Raw genomic sequence first — 19369 nt, forward strand, 5'->3', positions numbered from 1 at the left:
TCTAATCCTGTTAATTAGCCATTTTCTTAGGAACTCCAAGCTCTATTACAGAAGGACATTGTATCATCAGAACAGTGTTGCTGGGCCACATGTCCTAGCTGGGGACAGACATTTTGGTGATGATTTATGTTGCAATGTTATATTTTCTGCTTTTATCGAGGGTCTATACAAGAAATAGCCATTTGAATGGCTTATTTATGTCTTCTGAAAACTGTAAAAGGAGAGTTTTTCCATTATATTATCCAATGACCTTTATGTAAAGACTCAGATGATAAATCCCTCTTTGTTTCCAGGAAAAAGTTTGCTTAGCAAGTGAGTCAAATGAGTCTTCCCTCAGTTTATTTTTTTCTTTCCCTTCCTTTCTTTTTCCCTTCCTTTCCTCCAATAATAGCATCTTATGCAAAACAAAACAAAACAAAACAAAACAAACAAAAACAGCAACAAAAAAGCAACCCAAATGTGTGCACCTGTCAATCATCTGTTATGTCAGTTGACTATCACTGCAGCCTATGAATATACACTTTTATTGCCCTTCCTTTACTTCTAGACAAACTGAGGCTGAAAGAGAGTGAAGGACATATGCATGCAGCCTTGCATACCCTGTACAAGGTGGCGCTGGGATGGTGTGATTCTGAAAGGCATGGTTTGTCAGCTTGTACATGCCTTGAGCTATGGTTCCTCTCCACCTCCCTGGGTTTCATTTCCTCAGTCATCTGCAGACTTTTGAATTAAGGAAGTGTACACACTAAATCCATGTTTGCTTTATTTCCCACATCTCCTAGCTGAAATGCTCAATAAATAATTTTGATTGATTCGTTCTTCCAAGTTCTGAGAGCCTTGAAAGAATGACCCTTCATAAATCTTGGCCGTTGTTTCTATTAATGATGCAAGCGTGGTAACTATAGAGGTTGGAGCTGAGAAGGACAGAATTGAAAGTAAGAATAATTCATTTCATATTTTAGATTAGGTGCCTAGAAGGCTCTGGGTACGTTCTATGGTCTGAGGGCCTCTGGGTGCTTGCACTGGTAGTGTGGGTTTAATCATCTCATCTGATGTATGTTTCCACACAGTGACAGGTACTCCCTGACCCTCTCCTCAGCAGACTGACTCTGACAGACTTGGAGGAAAGACCTGTTCTTAGCTACCATGACTCAGCCAGTCCTCAGAACGGCTTCTCTGCAAACTCACATTCATAAAGCAAGTCAGCTTGGAGACCTCAGAAATTTCATTTATTAAAATTTCCTTTCTTTTCTATCATTCCTCCCTTCCCCTACTGATGTATTTAGGTCAGATATCTAGGTCTTAAAAGGAGGAGAACTGAAGGGTCAGGAGAGCTCCAAGATTTTCATCTGTAAACTCCCTGTCTGAGAGCCAGAGTGATGGATCCTTTTCTTAGTGTCTGTATTTCCTCAGAGACTTCTATTTTATATTCCTGAATACAACAGAGAAGTGAGACATGCTTTGTAAAAACATCCACTGAATTGTGGTCCCTGGACCAGCAACAGCAGTGTTGCCCTTGGAGTTAGAAATGCAGAGTCCTGGCCCAAACCTGGTGAAGAGATGTGGAAGAAGTACCAGCTTCATATCACTACACTCTTGAGGATGCTCCTGTGAAAATTAATTGTATTCTTCGGTGAATGGCAATGTACTTGGTCTCCTCATTGGGGTCTCTGCTACTGTGTTTTCACTTTTCTACTTATGAAATGTGATCGGGTGATATATCTGGTCATCTGGGGCAGTGTTCCTGTAGTTACCAGAAGAGTCACAACCATGTTATGGGTGTTTCTTTAAGGGGGTAGGTTTTTGTTGTTGTTGTTGTTGTTTTGTTTTTTGTTTGTTTGTTTTTGGTTTTTTGTTTGTTTGTTTTGGCTTTTCGAGACAGGGTTTCTCTGTATAGCCCTGGCTGTCCTGGAACTCACTCTGTAGACCAAGCTGGCCTTGAACTCAGAAATCTGCCTGCCTCTGCCTCCCGAGTGCTGGGATTAAAGGGGGTTAGTTTTTTCGGTTTCTGCATTCTCACAGTACTCCATATACTTCTACTGGAGAGTGAACTACTCTTGTTTAAGTGTCTGACACCAATCCCCTTCATGCACAACCTTATAGACATGCTTTATTTTAGGGTCTTGAATATCCTAAACTTAAGTGTCGAGCCTGGTAATTAAGAGAGGGCGAATATGTCAATCATGAATAGATTAGACTGGCTGCTTGAGTTTTGAGTTTTGGTGACTTGAAAGGAGATGCGTGTATTTTGAAAGTTGAAGCATGCAGAACAAAAGTATTGGGAAGTAAATGTTCTAGTTAAAAAAGTATAGATGAGGAAGTTGGGTTGTAGGTAAGAATATGTAGATGAAGGACATTTAGATTGTAAATATGGGTCCAAAATATAAATTCGGATTGGCTTGATTCATGGACTACACAGTCTTGTCTACTGCTATGCCCTTCACACTGTCAGAGGAGAACTTGGAAGGACTCTTAGAACCTGTGCAGAAAATCCAACTCCCTTTTCCATGGGGGAACAAACTGAGTCCCAAAGATGTTGAAAAACTTAGCTTAACCATAGGACTGACTGATGGCCAGACCATAATTAAAAGCCAGAAAATAGTATGTGTAGTCCTGACAGACTACCTAAAATGTTCAGTCTGTCTTTCCTCCTTCATATGCTTAATGCCTCATCTAGAGAGAATGAAGCTGTGCTAGGAGTGCAGGCTGATTTGGTGCTAAGGGTGAGACACTGAAAACACTCAGTGTTTATTTATTGTATTAAGAACAGCCTATACCGGGTGTCACTTCATGCCTCTTTTTTGGCTACTGTCCAGATCCAGTCCATAGTGACAGCCTAAGGTTTTCAGTGCTAGTGGCAACTGATATTTCTAGCCTCCAGAAGAATCATATTATGTGACCACTAGGAGACTTTCGTGATATTAAAAATCTGTAGTATTTAGTTTATAGAAAATATATCTATCAAGAAATTAGAAGCAAGGTATTGTGATTGAACACTATGAGCTGATACAGCTGTTAGGAGATTAGCAAGGTCAGTGCTATATGTCCTTCATGGAAACATGTCTACTTTATGTTTAATTCTTCCTAGGGATACAAACCTATTATGGGTTCCTAAAACCAATAACAAGGAATGACACTGAGGTACTTCCGTCTCTTAGTGATCTTATTCATGGAAAATTGTTTTCCTTTGTCTGTTTCCATATTCCCAGGTCCTGAACCTGGCCTTGCTCACTCCAAAGACTCAGATGCTATTTACTGGCAGAGAGAAGCCACGGAGGGACAGACAAGACAGTGGTGTCTAACTTTGCTGACAAATACAAACTAGGCAGGCTCTTTGCTCTCTCCAATTCCCTTTGCCTCGTTGCCTTTATGACTAGATAATGACTAGATAAGGCTGGTCTCTAAAAGTCTTCCTACTCCAAGAGTACAGTCCTCTATCTTTCCATTGCGTTAATTTGTAAGACTTACTTCTCCCAAGGGATATTTTAGCTTCCATACGGAACATAAGGAGAAAAGAAGACTTCTCTTAATATTCAGAAGAAACCTGCCTGGTGAAATTACAGACTTTAGGACAGATCATCATGGAGACAGAATATTCTGTCTACTCCTGATAGACTGTTCTTCTTATCATGAACCACTATTTTCATACTTTTGAAAAGAAGCCAAGGACAGGAGCTGAACCATATGTGATACCCAATATTGTGAGTTCATTTATGTGTTAGGCAGTTCATCATGGAGTACATTTATGGAGTACAGCATTATATTATTAGCAGCAGGTATTAAATATATTATTTAGTATTAGAGGTATTAGTCTCAAGCATTACGGAAGATTAGCATTTGATGTATTAGTTCTTTGAGGTTACAATTAAGGCTTGAATTCCTGGCTGTTATTATCCGGTGCATGGTAGTACTTGAATTGCGATTTAGCTTTAATTCCACAATGAGTTCACCATCATTGACAAACCAGTGCTAATTATGACAGTTCTTTATTTGCAAATGTGTCTGAGAAGAGGTGCCTCACATCTTTAGATTCTCATACTTTACAGGTGAAATCTTCAACAGTGGGCATTCTTTTCTTAAAGAATTTCACAAACCTAGATTTATGAAAAACTCTAGGCTTAACTAAGTTTCAAGCCTTTAAGACTTCCTCTTAAAGCAGTGGCTCTCAACCTTCATAACACTTGAGACCAATTAATTCAGCTTCTCATGTGGTGACCCCCAACCATAAAAATACTGTTATCACCTCATAACTATAATTTTGCTACTGCTGTGAATTGTAATATAAATATCTAATATGTGACTCCTTAAAGGGTTGTGACCCACATAGGTTAAGACCCCCTGCTCTTAGTTGACCTTGACTACCTACTATGTCCCCACCTTATTTCTTTGTGTCTTCAAGGAGCAAAATCTTTGATTTGCTGCCTTATTTCAAGCTCTCCTACACTGGGCACTCCATAATCCACCATCCCAGTTCCCAAACAAATGAATAGGCAAAATATTAAAATGTCTACTCTTGTATTTAATGCTATCCTAGACCTCTATCATTGTTCCTTGTACTTGATATCAAAGAGGTACTGATAGAGCAACAGGACTTTTAGCTGCAGTTGATACACTCACCTTCACAGTTTACAGCTTTCAGCAGGCAGGGAATGAACTCTCTGTAGTAGTTGAAGACATTCTTAAAACTGTAACATCTCACAATTCATCTCACATCAGGCTTCTCAGAGGTTTCCAACAACATGTCCCTCAACACTCACACGAGAATATTTTTTCTAGAGACACTGTAGCCCATTGTGATGTCTGATTCAGAGGCATTGGCCAAGGTTTCCTAGCCCTCAACACAGTGGTGGGACTGACCTGAGGGGAACCTGGGTCTCTGTGGGCTGACTCACTGCCTACAGAGGCAATCATGTCCCACCGCTCGGGATCCACACTGTTAACTTTATGCACAGTAGACTGCCAATTGCTGTCTTTCCACTCTGAGTTTTCACTATGCACAGCGGCTGACAATTTGCCACATAAAAAAAAAAGTGTTCCCGTAATTTATGAGTGGAAGTTTCTGTCCACCCACTCCTACAGCATGTAGACAGGATCATTTGGAGTACTAAAAGCAGACTCCACTGTCTGCCTTACCCCTCTTGAAGCCCATCGTTGGCATATATCAAAGTCTTCCTGACATTTGCAACCCTCTTCTCTCCAAGAGTATCCTCCTCTGCTACTTCTCAGAACTCCCATGGATGAGGATGTCATCTGCTGCCTCTATTTCCCACAGCTAAGGAGCTTGATATAAACCCCACATAGCAAGCAGCGGTTTGAACGAGAACTAGACAGCCTCCCAGCATGCTGGATTTCTACCCTTAAAACTTTTGGGGAAGAAGTGAGTCAGGTCAGTTACCTACCTCATATTTTTGTTGTTGTCGTTTTTGTTGTAATTGAAAGATGCTACAATATTTAAATATGACATCACATTCTTCTATACATAACAATGAACATAAAAGACTCTTGGGCTATCTTATCAGTACTTCCCGTTTCGTTTCCTACCAACAAACATGTATCAAAGCTACAGAATGAGATATTTAGTATTTCTGTGGTTATTTGCTCTGAATAAAAGTGAGTTTGCCATACTTACACATTGTAAGTGAACATGAAGCATGTAGAAAGAGAAATGATTCTCTACGTAATATGCTACAAATTGATCCCCCACTGCTGTGAGGGGTGACTGACCTGAGAAGTATGCATTTGTCTAGTATGTGTAGGGTGTCGAAGAGAGGAATGGAGGAGGCCAATATCATTTGTATCTTTGTCAGTCTCCTTAAAGGGTGAGCCTAGACCATAAGACCTGTAACTCAGGAGAGCCTCTGATGCCCACAGGACCTGGCAACACTGTGCCCCTCTTGGTGGGTTTCATTAAGACTGCAGCTTCTTTGTAAGCAAGAACTTTCCAATCCTCTGATGTGATAAAGGGATATTCTGGTGCCAGGGCCCTTGCTGACTCTTTAAGACAGTTCTGTTCCATTTTCATTTAATGTTTTCCTACCTTCCTCTCTGTGTGTCACACATACACAAACACACACACACACTTGGGCATACACATACAAACATATACACACTCACATGCACACACATATGTGCACATACATACATGAACACACACTGCCATGGGCACACACACACACACACACACTTGGGCACATACATACATACATACATACACACACATACTCACATGCACATACATACATACAAACATACACATACTCACATGCACACACATATGTGCACACACATACATACATGAACATACACTCTCCTGCACATACATATATACATACACACACACACACACACAAGGACACCCATTCTCATATGGCAATGTGCATCCTCTTACCAGACAACAACAACAATAATAATAATAATAATAAATGTTTAGGTAAGCCAAGGAACTATGTTTCTCTTTCATCTTCCCACTAAAAAGGGTCTTCAAAATGTGTTAAACCAAGTAAAACTTTACTCATAGGTTCATGTGACTGGAGCAGGTTGACAAGAAAAACAATCACAAAATAAATATTTTTTGTTTTGTTGTTTGCTTTTTTTTTAAAAAAAAGAACATTTCCATATATGTTGTCTCTCTAACTTGACAAAACTGCTTCCTTGAACAGACAGGTGCTGTGGGAAGAGGGCTCCGGATGAACTGTGAGGGGCTCTTGGAACAAGTCAAAACTCTGAAACTGGGGAGGCCAAGGAAGTGAGGGAGCTGGCAGGAGGAAGAAGTGGGTGGGTGAGTGAGCAAGGAGGCTGTGGCCTGCCCTTACTGTGGCCTCCTCTGCCTAGCACTGCACACACTTCCTAAGGACACCAAGAGCCGTAGACCCAAGGCCTCCAGGGTGCAGGGAGGCACTGTACAGAAAGTAAGAAGCAGTGCTGGGCGTCACGGAACAACGACATTTTAAGAAATCTGGTTAAAAAGAATACAAAAGTGACTCCACAGAGGGGAGGTCCCCGCCCCTCCCACTTCTGTCCCCTCTTGCTACCCTCCATGACAAGAATCACTTTGAAGCATTTTTTTTTTCAGTCATTTCTTTCCTGATTTAGCCAGCTCTTTTATCTCTTCCTTAGCTCTTCTTCAACTGCATTCATTTTAGAGAGCACCGACTTTACAGATTCGAGGCTGCTGGGCTGTGGCCTCCCTGTGAGTGTGTGTGGTAGGGCATTGTATGCACGTGTGCACGTGTGCACGTGTGCAGTGGCTCTTTCATTGTCTTTCGCCTGCTTCAGTCCAAGCCTTGAGCTCCCATCTCCCAGGTGCTAGAAGTCTCCTGGAAGCACTCTGTTGGCACTAAGGTGAGGGCTTGGATTATCTTTGCACCCTGAATGTGTGGTTCAACTCTCTGACCAGCACTGGGGTAGTTCCCCCATTAGCTACAGAGTTTGCCCGTCTCGTACTCCACAGGATTTGGCAGCTTGGAATTAAAAGCTCTCAGGGAGGACTGGATCCTGCCCACCTCATTGTTGGCCAGCTTGAGCCTATGCCGGAGCAAGCAAGAGAAAAGGTCGAGCCGGACTTTGCCAGGGGGAGAGAGTTGGTTCACCCGGTCTCTAAGCTCGATGAGTTGTAAGAGTGCAGAGTCCTGGGAACCTTGAGTATACGGGTAGTCCAGCTGGAGAATTAAGTCTCGGATAGCATCCGGGTCAAAGGGCAGGCTGTAGCCAAAGACCTGCAAGGTGTTGATTTTCATGTAGCCCAAATTCTTGGAGGGATCAGTCATCTCCAGGGGCTCATAGTAGATTGTCTCGTTGGAGCTATCATCCAGTGACTTGATTCGGCTCCGTAGGTAAACATGGACTGTCTCAAAAAAAGTCTTCCACCTGTTCCCCAAAGTAATAGTCCAGTTTTGGCACTGGGCAGCTGCGTCCACGTTAGTCCTTTCCCAGTCTGGGAAGTTGCCCTCATTAACAGGCATGAACCAGCTCTCTGAGTGGCTGCCCCCAAAGGGGTTCACGTAGATGGCCATGACCGGCTCCAGGGTGCTGTTCTTAGTGAGGCAGATCTGCAAGGACAAGGCCAACATCACATGCACCAGCCCGGGCTTGTACTTGTTGCTCTTCAAGGTCAGGAGCATCCGCTTCCTCCAGGAAGGGTCAAACCAGCTGCCCAGGCGCATGTCATTGCTGATAAAGATGGAGTGTACCTCAATGCGGCTGTCTCGCTTCTGCAGCAGGTACTTCAGCTCAAGGTCCTGCAGGTCTGTCTCCAGCCCAAGGAAGTTCTCCAGGGACTCAGCTACCTCTGGCCGACACAGTCCCTGGGCTAGCACATAACCAGGGTTACAACTCCCACAGCGCGTGGTATTGTCTGAAGCACAGTGGGCACATGCAGGCCCTTCCCCCAAGGCACATGGGATGGGGCCCTGGCAGGAAGATTGGTCATAGGGACAGGTGCAGCTGTGGCTCTGTTCTAGGAACGTCCCAGGGAAGGTGCTTTCTCCACAGTAGAGAAGGGACTGGATTCGGTTCCACCAGAAAAACAAAGATCTTGAAAAGATAAAGAAGCAAGAGTCAGAGGAAGATGCACACCACACCATACCACTGTCTTCCCCAAGAGTGCTCACCACTGTCCTCCCTAAGAGTGCTCACCACTGTCCTCCCCAAGAGTGCACACCACTGTCCTTCCCAAGAGTGCTCACCACTGTCCTCCCTAAAAGTGCTCACCACTGTCCTCCCCAAGAGTGCTCACCACTGTCCTCCCCAAGAGTGCTCACCACTGTCCTCCCCAAGAGTGCTCACCACTGTCCTCCCTAAAAGTGCTCACCACTGTCCTCCCCAAGAGTGCTCACCACTATCCTCCCCAAGAGTGCTCACCACTGTCCTCCCTAAGAGTGCTCACCACTGTCCTCCCTAAAAGTGCTCACCACTGTCCTCCCCAAGAGTGCTCACCACTGTCTTCCCAAAGAGTGCTCACCACTGTCCTAAGAGTGCTCACCACTGTCCTCCCCAAGAGTGCTCACCACTGTCCTCCCCAAGAGTGCTCACCACTGTCCTCCCCAAGAGTGCATACCTTGTCCTCTCTAAGAATGTTGGAGCACTGACTAATAGGTGGTGGCTGAGGGAGAGATTGAGGAAAAGAACAAAGCCTCTAGTCCTCTGAGTGATGGAGACCCTGCTGCTCTACTCTGGACCAGTGGAGTTAAGCCTGGAGCTCTGTATGGTGGATCAGCCAGAAATATTTGTTCTTAGATGTGTCCTGCAAGCCCAATTTCGTTCAGGTCATCTTTCCATCCCCCCTTTCAGCTTTTCAATATCATGTATCAAATGTAGCTTCTTAGGTTTCCCTATAGCATGGCTCTCTAGACATTACATACTCTTGCCAAGTTCATGCCCGCCTTAAAGTCTTTCCTTTTGTTCTGCTTTATCTTTCTTACAGTAAGACTTGAGATTTTCTGTGGGTCACTCCAACTTTGGATTTTCAACCCTTAGCTACTTCTTCAAATAGGCTGTTCCCAGTGTCTCTTTCAAAGGACAACTCCAGTCAATGTCTCATCACTATGTTCTTTTTTAATCCACGGCAACTGTCTGTATATAAAACCACTATTGGTTTATTGGACACTTTACTTACAGCTGGCTTCTTGGAAATACAGTGAGGACAGGGACCCTGTGCTGTCCACCAATACACTCTCAGAGAGCAAGCTTCTATCCTGAGCATGACGGGTATTTGGAAATTTGTTGATGAAAAAAATATTAACCATCTCATTAATCCCTGCTGGCCTGACTTACCCACTGCTACCTCCCTCCTTTCCTGTGGCATAGTTAGAACGGCTTGTGAGAGGAGCTCTCCTTCCTAGAGTATGTTCTCCCCGGCACATCCCAAGGATGTCTACCTGTTCTTGCACATGTTGTCCAAGACTCCCTTCTCTTAGGAAGTTTTCCTCTCCAGGTTCTGCCTCTTCAGAACTATCCTTTTTAATGCTTTTGCTACTTCTTATTTTTTTAAAAAATTATGTCCTTGTGTCTGCCCCCATTAATTTCAGTCAGGGTTTTTAAATTTTTTATGTATTTACATGTTTGCTAAATCTTTCCTTGTCAGTGGGGTCCTGTGTAGCTAAATAGCAGGGCATGGACTAGATGAGTAATACATTTTTAATGAACGCACATATGAAGGAGTAAATAAATAAATGGATCCTATCATAGTCCATTCCCAGCCTATAGGAAGAGTCCGAGTTTCAGTTGCCTTCCCTCCCATGACTCAGGCAAGTGTGAGTCACTTTTTGAAACAATCTAACATGTCTACTCTCATCATCTGCACTTGATATGTGAACTTGAACTCAACTCTTCTCTCTAGAAGACTTGGAAAAGAACAAGTGAGAATTGGGGTTATTAGACTAGTATTTGAATCGACTACAGTTTATACACAAGTGACACAAGGCTCCTTTAACTTCATACACAACTGAGGATTGAAAGTGACAAATGGGGGAGCCGAGTCTGCAGGCCCAGAATGACTGAATGGGTCACCACGTTCTCTTCTCCCATGTTGACCACAGCATCTTTCTTGGCCTCAGCAGCTATACCTAGGAGTTGCTGGGCTCAGGCTCCAAGCCTGCGTGCTTACCTCTCCTTGGGCAGGCGGAAGCGAGGCTGCCGATGGCAGCGCTTGCAGAGATTGAAGAGGCGGCGGACGATCCGGTGCATCTTCTTTAACAGGACTTTCAAGCTGGCTCCCAGCTGTTGATAACGGTGCTGTAGGTTAGAGTCCACGATCCAGTACTGGGAGATGGCTGTGGAGTTCAGGAATCGGTCGCTGGGGAGCCTCTTCAGCAGGGTCTGGAATTCTTCTGTGGGCAAAAGGAGAGGGTCTGAGCCGGGCGAAGTTATGTAGTCCTGGGAACACAGATTGTTGGTTCCTCAGTCCCAGGGGCCCCTCAGAGCCACTACTTAAGAAAGGGGCCTCATCCACTAGGTTTTAAAATTACATATGGCTTTATTAAAAATTAATTAGCATACCATGAAATATTGCTCCAGGATGCTATTTTTTTAATTTATTCATTTTATTCAGATGTTTATTCTTATGTTTACTCATTTATTCAAATGTTTATTAATATGTTCTGTGTCTTTGCTACATGTGTGCAGTGACTCACAGAGACCATAAGGACGGGTCAGGTCTCCTGAAGCAGTAATTAGAGGTGGGTTGTAAACAACCCAACACGGTTGCAAGCAACCAGTCTCCAGTCATCTGAAAGAGCCTTTCATGCTCTTAACTACTGAGCCATCTCTCCAGCCCCAGCTTCAGAGGTTATTAATCCAGTAAGTCTTTGATTTTTCAAAACAGGTCTCTTGTCACCCTTCAGATGGCTAGAAATCCTACTTCTAGTAATAGCCTTGGGATGTATCTATTTTTCTTTTATTCCTCCAGATAACTCACCCATGTAACTATCTCTTCTCTTATATAATATATCCCATATTACAATGCTCCTCCCCACTTCTCCCAGTTCATCCCTCCTCCCCTCCCCTCCCCTCCCCTCCCCTCCCCCATCCACTCCCTTTCTGTCTCTCTGATGAAAGAGGCAAACAGGCTCAACGATAGGCAACTATTGGCACAGAGAGGTACTGCACCCAGCTAAGCAATCTTAGAAACATTTGGTCCCTGAGCCTCTCCCTCCGCAGCCTGCTCTCCGATTCCCTAAGATCCTCCGCTCTCTCGGGCTCATGATCACATAGGCATTTTTCTCTGCAGCTAATAGAGAAGAGACTTGATGTCTGCCTCCAGTCTCTCTCAGTGTAAGTTCTTCTGAGTGTCCTCGGCACAGTACGCTCTCTGAACTCATGCTCGGGGCTCGCTTCTTTACCTTGGGACCTGCCAGCACCTGACCCACCTGGCAGAGGTTTATGATGCTCTCATTTATTCCCCCTTTAGTCCCTCACAGTGGTGAAAGCTGAAGGGTTGTAGAACAGAGCCTACTACTCCTAGCTCAAAGCATGGGCCAGGGACTAGAACTTGACTTTTTTTGTTTTTTTAAATAGCTTTCTGGTACTGACCTCCTGCTGTCACTCTGTTTTAAAGATGAGGATGTTCTAGTGCTAAAGAGCTATATGGTTAAGCCAAAGCTGGAAAGTTAGTCAGGAATAGGACAGGAAGCAAATCTAACCTTTCAGACTCCAGGTCTTAAGCTGACACTGATAATTGGTTGTGGCAGCAACAAGCAACTGATGGTTTCCCCTGGGTAACAACTAGAACCATTCTATATATACTTCATATATTCAGCAACTATTTATCGTGTGCAAGCATTATGCTAGACACCATGAAATCAGTCGCCAGAAAAACAGACAAAAACCTATACTTTCAATGATATTTATCTTAGTTTATTAAGTTAACATACTTCTAAGATAGGTACTGTAATTATCTGCATAAAGAAAAACACATCACTTAAGATCTTTGGTGGTCATAATAATCTTTCTTCCCTTAGAAGCTTACCAAAACAGTATGTTGAAATCCAGGTCAGACTCCTCACTTTCTGGCCCTGTACCTCACAGCATCTACTCTTTGTTATAGGAAGCATTCTGAGCTCGTAGCCAGCTTACCAGACTCTTCAAACTGCCTGTTGTGAGTGGCCCAGGAGTCTTGGATCTGCAGCAAGCTGTCTTCCATAGCCTGAATGTCAGCATCAGGACAGTTGCATTCCGGGAACGTGGGGCTGCACTTGCACCAGCAGTCATTCTCCCTGCAGACCAGCTCACCCTCAGAGCTGCATGTGATGTAGCTGAGTGCTGCAGCCACGAACCGCTCACGCAGGTGTTCAGGGAGCAGCACCTGCAGGCCTGGGGAAGGGAGGAACGAGGAATCACAGAGCAGAACCTGTATGTGTGTGTGGGGGGGGGCAGGGGCTGGGTGGGTGGAGGAATTACTCTGTCTTCTCACACCCCAAGGCTAAAGGAATCCAAATGGGTTTTGCTTACTGGGCCTGAGAACCGGTCACCCCAGGGTCTGATCTTGCTGAGCTGGTTGGGAGAGAGGGCATTCCTGGCCCCTGTGACAGATGGGGAAGGATCTGAATATGCAGACAAGAAACATCAAAGCCCCTGGCTTAGCCTAACTCTTCACATCAGCCCAACTGAGAGTATGCCTATCCTAAGAACCGGCTTCCTGGCTTCACATCAGCGTTTCTTAGAGAGAAATAGGAAGATGGTGGTTCAGATTAAATAAGTTGAAAGTCCTTATGGGGTCGAATTTGAGACTTGGTGAGCTTGCTCTGCCTCTGCCAGCCATCCTGCTTAGAGTTTCATGAAACTTGGCAGTAGGCATGCTCAGACATTACTAAATGCTAGCCATTCTGAGCCTCCCAGTCAAGCCTGGATAACTGAAAATGCTGTTGTGGTTGTGAGCTAGGGACAGGCATACAGAGCTAGTAAGCCAAGTGCTTAGTCCACATAATTGGTAGTAACTCTCAGGGTCTTCCCACTGTAAAGGGCGCTGCTGTTGTTGTTTTATTTTGTTCCCTCAAAAAAGCTGGGCTCACATTCCTTACATGGCTGATGATGAATTTAAACCGCTGATCTTCCTGTCTCTCCTCCACTAAGTTCTGCGATTACCAGTGTTTGTCACCATGTCCAACTTCATATTGATGTTTGTTTGTGGTTGTTTTAAATGAGGAAATGAAAGTCAACTGACCACAGTGACCAACTCAAGTCCCAACACTGCTGTCCATCACTTCCCGTTTCACAAGGTGACACTGCATACATGGGAATGGTTGCCTATCACAGTATGATTTAACTCTTAAGATATGAATGTAGGATGGTAGCCTATACCTCAAAATTCATTTGACCATTCGGCCTGCACAGATTGGGATGACTTCCTCTTCAAGCTGGCCTCTACTCGTATTGGGTAAACTGTACTGAACTACCCCAAGCTTCAGATTTCTCATGAGAAGGATATCAGTTTGCAAATAGAATATACCCCAGGATGGCTTCAAGCCACAGGTAAGGTGGCTGTTGGATGCTTACAAAGGATGAAGGAAAGGTAGATATGGCTTATGGATGGATGGAATATAGGTTACATTTACAGGAGACTCTTCCATAGGTATATTGTTAGACCTTGTACCAGAGGAATGCTGAGCAGAAGGACCCCTGAATGCAAGGAGCCCCTTTTGCTGAAATGTAGGCTGCCTCTTTATTTTTACATCCTTGTCTTTGTCCTTGGCAGGGAATCAAAGAGCTCACAGTGTGTGTCCCAGCCTCAGCAGACCTCACACTCTAACTTAAAGTTGTCAACAGCCGTGGAGGTTTTCTGTTCTCACATGAAGTCTGCCTCCTACTTGGAACTGCTATGAAATTTCCCTTTCTGGATTCTGTGCCCACCATGGCACTTGACAGTGGCCCCTCAACACGGATACCCGATCCACATGCTTGCTTTCAACACTTATCCTTCTCATGTAGTCTCCCTCCTTGTCCCCACGGCCTCCCACCTCCTCACTAGAACATTTCCCACTGCTATAAAGTTGGTGCCCTGAGCAATGTCTGCAGGAGTGATGGGCTATAAAATTAAACAGCATAAACCATTCCAAATGAACCACCAGGCATTCTGAACCTCGCTCACTACTAATTTCCAGACACACATCCAACTCTTACAGGGACATCGGAGAAGAGAGATATTAGTTATCTTGGGATCTCTGAATAAGTCTTCTGCTCCTCTTATTGTAAGTTTGTTGATTCCTAAAGCAATGTTGGTGGCATCTGGCTCAGACTGCTTGAAATTTGTAATCGTATATCCTGGGTTGAGGGCTATTGATTTTGTAATGCTGGGATAGTAATATCTTAAACAGAGGCCAATTCAGTTAGGCCTTATGAAAAATGAACTTCTCCTACTGAATTGGTTTGCATAGTTCTTCTCTAAAGCATTTGAGGAGCAGAGCCGGAATTGTGGTATTTCCACTATTCCTCAGTCTCCGAGCCTACAACAGTGGGCTTTTCGTTTTCTTTCTTTGCTCTGTTTATTCTGTCTCCAGTCCAAATGTTCCTGCTCATTCCAAATCCCACTCCTGGCTTTGAAGTTCTCATGGAAGACCACAGACAGGGAAATGAAAAGCAAGAGCCACTTTCTTGTTGTGATTATAGATCAGTAGTCCCAGAGTCTGCGCAATCACAGGTGTAAAGGCCATTTGTCCCTGAGTGTGACTTTGGTAACAAAAGCAATCACCAAACTAGTTCTAGGCTTATAAGGTCTTGTATCTGATCCCTATGGGATAATGTTACAGATTTTGAGAAGGAACACACTGGAAGGGTATAGATGCCAAGTGGCTGGAGCTATCAGTCACTAGTATGGGGCAAACCCTTATAGGTTTTTTTCCCCCAAACTGATGGAAAGTTGCTACATGCTGGTCCTAGGATTTGTGATGATTCTTGGCTTAAGAAAAACCTGACTGAGGCAGGCAAGCATAAACTTAATAATCCAGGACTCTAGTTGTTTAGAGCTATGTACATACTTCTATTGCAAATACAACTGGCAGCCTAGAGCTTTTACCTGCATGTGCTATGTGCGTGCACGCACACACACAAATACACACAGACATACACACAGACACACGCACTACTCCAAACAATTCACCCAACAACTGTTAGCAACCTGGCACTCCCACCTTCAAGGGACTGCTCACACACTCTGCTCTGAACAATGGAGTATGTTTTTCTCCTCTCCATAGCCCATCAAAGTTACATTCTATTCACTTGTACTCCGCTTGCATCCAGGTCTGAAGCAGGGGGAAAAATGTGGCCTAGACTGCTTTTGAGCACATATGCCATAAGGTAAAACTGTGTCCCCAAGTGATCTGTTTGGAAGACTCTGTTATATACCACCCTATGCCTATGCATAGTTGGATGCGCATTTGGTTAAAAATCACACATTATGGGGTAGAACATTAACAGCATAAAATATGGTCGTGGAATTTAATCTGTGTATCTAAGTAGAGAGTCATCCTTACCCCTAATAACCAGTTCCTCCTCCTCTTGGACTCCATAAAAGGAAGACCTAGGCAATAATCTGGGCCCTTGAGTACCTTCACTCCTGAAGCCTGCTGTCAATTCTGACAGTTGATTTCTGATCTGTACCACTGATTTGCTTTGAATAAAGTTACTTTGCTCATTTAGCCAATCCATTTGATCCTTATTTCAGTACTGTCAAGGGGAGGCCAAGAGCCTGGACAGAGCCATCGCAGACCCTTGTCCCCTGATAACATATCCAAATGAGAAAACAAGATCTTTCCTTTCTCAAGGATTTGGAATTTCCACCAGGCCTGAGCAGTTTGAAACCACCCTGCATCTGCTTACCCAGTAACTGCACCTTGTTCTCTGGACTCTGAACCAGGACAGAACTGACTGAGTCCAGGTTGTCATAGTTGCTGCAGCCCAGTGGACCGGTCCTGGTCTCTGTGACCTAGAGAAGAAGGGACAAGGTATGAACTCAAAAAACAAGAGAAAGATTTCTCTCTGCTCTTGGCTTCTAGCCAATTACTTGGAGACTCTGTGTTCTGACCCTGAGCTAAGGAACTGCATTTGCATATCATAGAAATCTGAAGTGACTTTGTCTCTTCATCCTGAGTTAGTGAACATCTATTCTGTGTGGCTGGCGGCACAGTTGCATGTGGTCGAGAGCCTTTTAAAGGGAAGCAAATGTATAACCAGGAAGTTGAATATGGAGTAAAACTTTCAAGTTGGTGTCTCCCTTCTCCCTCATCTAGATGGAAGCGAAGGGACAGACTTGGACCCTGGTAGCCTGTGAGTGAGCTAGTTGTATCCACTTGATGGAGTGCTCACAGGTTTTAGAGATCCTGAAGTTGAAAAGCACTAGAGAAATACAAGTTATGAGTATTATTATTAGCATTAAACATTTAAGTTCCACCTCAGCACCAAGATGTCCTTAGAGAAAATCAGCCATGGGCTTACTACATATTTTAATAAGAATATTAAATATACATAAACTCTTATAGCCACGTAATATTCCAAACACCATATTTTAAAATATTATAAAGTTGGCCCATCAGTTTTCCTTGATGTTTAAAGTATAAGATGAAAAATGGGGAGCTTTAAATTCACTGAAATAATTATGTAATAAGAATGATGGGAACCGGAGGCCCTTTCTTCTCAGGAGCTCCAAAGTCTTTGCCAACAATCAATCAACCAATCAAGGAGTATTTATTGAACAGCCCCTGTTCAATTCCACCCAATTCATCAAACATTCATAGGGCGCCTTTCTGAAGTTCTTCTGAGGATCTACCTGGTACTGCTGACCCCCTCTTGTAGCTCCAGGCACCTTTGCTTCGTAGCAGGCACATGAGCTGCAGTTTTACATCCTTTCCTGAGAGTGTTTGATTCGTGCCTGGTTCCCATACTGTAGACTCCACAGAAATAAGTTTGTATTTAGTTTTGCCTGCTGTGATGTCAGTAGCAGCTAGTGAGGTGTCTGGAATATCATAAGTAAGCAGTGAACCTGAGAATGTATGAGTAACGTGTTTTAGTCTTTTCAGGGAGGAAGGTACAATGACATATAAGCTATGAAATGAGTCATTCAAGAAGGGCAGGGAGATTAAAAATGACTGACAGACAGAGTTGTGACCAAAGGATCAGTCACCTGAAGCAGGTCCCTAGGCTGAGGGAAAACAAGTAGAGCAGAAAAAAAAAAAAACACCACTAAAGCTTGTCTTAAGATAAGTAGGAAGAAGCTGGTGGTGGGGGCACATGCCTTTAATCCCAGCACTGGGGAACTAGAGGCAAGCAGATGGATCTCTGGGCTGGAGGCCAGCCTGGTCTACAGAGAAAGTTCCAGGACAGCTAGGGCTACACAGAGGGCTGAAACACCAAACCAACCAACTAAATAAAAGTGTGTGTGTGTGTGTGTGTGTGTGTGTGTGTGTGTGTGCAGGAAGTAGACAGTAGAGGAGTTACGGTAAATATGTTATAAGGAGAAAATTTTAAAAAGAAAGACATCAGGATCTTTAGCACAGAATCCAAAGTACATAGGTACATGCCTGTCTCCCTACAGAACCTAAAATGCAGAAGACATCACAGAGGGAATCCTGTTTACCTAGGCTCAGAAAATGCATGGAGAATAAAGTTGTCAAGTGGAAGATCAAATGATACCACAGACACTGGGAAAGGAGTCAAAACTCCATCAGCTGCTTCAGCATCTCACTCTCAGGACCAAATCTCAACCCTTCCACTTTTCCCCAAAGAAACCCCAGTCCAGAGAGCTGAGTGGCTGGCCTGCTGGTAGCTGAAAGACAGACTCGTCTTCAGGATTGACTGACTGATTGATTGTTTGATTTATTGACTGATTATGAGCGAGCCTTGCCTGGAACTTACCATATTGCCCATCTAGTCTTCATAACAACCCTCCTGCCTCAGCCTCCTAAGTGCAAGGATGACAGGAATAAGCCCAAAATTAAATAAATAAGTCCATAAGTAAATAAGTAAATAATATTAACATTGGAGCTTTCAGACTGTAGATCTGTGTCATTTCAATTTCTGAGAAAATAAGGCAAAGGGTTGTAGAAACTAAAATGAACTTAATCCACCTTAAAATGTCATCACATTCTGAACAATATTCTATATAGGCCAGTCTACCTAATATGCTAATGATCTGCCCTCCTCCGAGGACTAACACTAGACAGAACAAATGGTAATGACTGGATGTTGGTATGGCTATCTGTTAGATCCCATGAGTCTCACTCAGTACCTGGGGTTCCTCCCAGCACTTCTTACCCTGCCCTCTACCCTCAACCTCTTCCTCCCAAGGGCTAGGCTTCTCTGTGTCCTTTCCCCCAGCTTCTCTTCCTTATACGATTCAGCCATTTTGGCTATGAGCTCTCCTGGTTCTCTTGGCTTCTTTTTCTCCTGGCCTGCTTGAGACCTCTTGGTCCTCAGTTTCCCCATCCCTTTCTCTCTTTCCCTAGCTCTTCCTCCCTCATTGCCTGATTCAGTGCTGTCTCTTGCAGGCGCCTCTAGCTGTTCTTTCCCTCATATCTACAATAAACCTTCTTCTTAAACATATCCAGGAGCCTTCATATCCCCATTTCTTCATTTACTATCTTTCTGTCAGAGATTAAGAAAATAAGACCTCGATAAGATAAATGACCAACTCCGTATTTTGTACATTGTATCCCTAAGGGGCTAGGATTAAATCAACATATTCTTGAATTCAGTTCAGTTAGTATTAACTCACAGAAGAATGTGACAGTTCCCTCCCCTATGGCACTGGTATGGCAGATCAGAGGGAATATGTCACTCAGATCCCAGTGTTGTGGTGGATCTCTCGGGCTGGCCTCTCTTCACATGTGGACGCTATGTACAGAATGCTTCTTACTGAGTGAGTGGCTGGGTAGTGGTCAGACTA

At 43.9% G+C, this 19369-nt stretch overlaps 1 protein-coding gene across 1 annotated transcript in view; it reads right to left on the minus strand.

Annotated features, from left to right (window-relative positions):
- Positions 1 to 6490: 6490 nt before the first annotated feature.
- The window catches only part of Brinp2 (BMP/retinoic acid inducible neural specific 2), a 103053-nt gene continuing 90174 nt past the window's right edge, over positions 6491 to 19369 (minus strand). The window contains exons 5-8 of the mRNA XM_021197706.1: positions 16309 to 16414; positions 12571 to 12807; positions 10604 to 10826; positions 6491 to 8532 (exon numbers count right to left, since the gene is read on the minus strand). Coding sequence (XP_021053365.1) covers positions 7416 to 8532; positions 10604 to 10826; positions 12571 to 12807; positions 16309 to 16414 — 1683 coding nt within the window. The 3' untranslated portion in view covers positions 6491 to 7415. The remainder of the gene's footprint in view (positions 8533 to 10603; positions 10827 to 12570; positions 12808 to 16308; positions 16415 to 19369) is intronic.

The sequence above is a fragment of the Mus pahari genome, chromosome 5 (assembly GCF_900095145.1).
Source record: "Mus pahari chromosome 5, PAHARI_EIJ_v1.1, whole genome shotgun sequence".
NCBI classification, from domain to species: domain Eukaryota; kingdom Metazoa; phylum Chordata; class Mammalia; order Rodentia; family Muridae; genus Mus; species Mus pahari.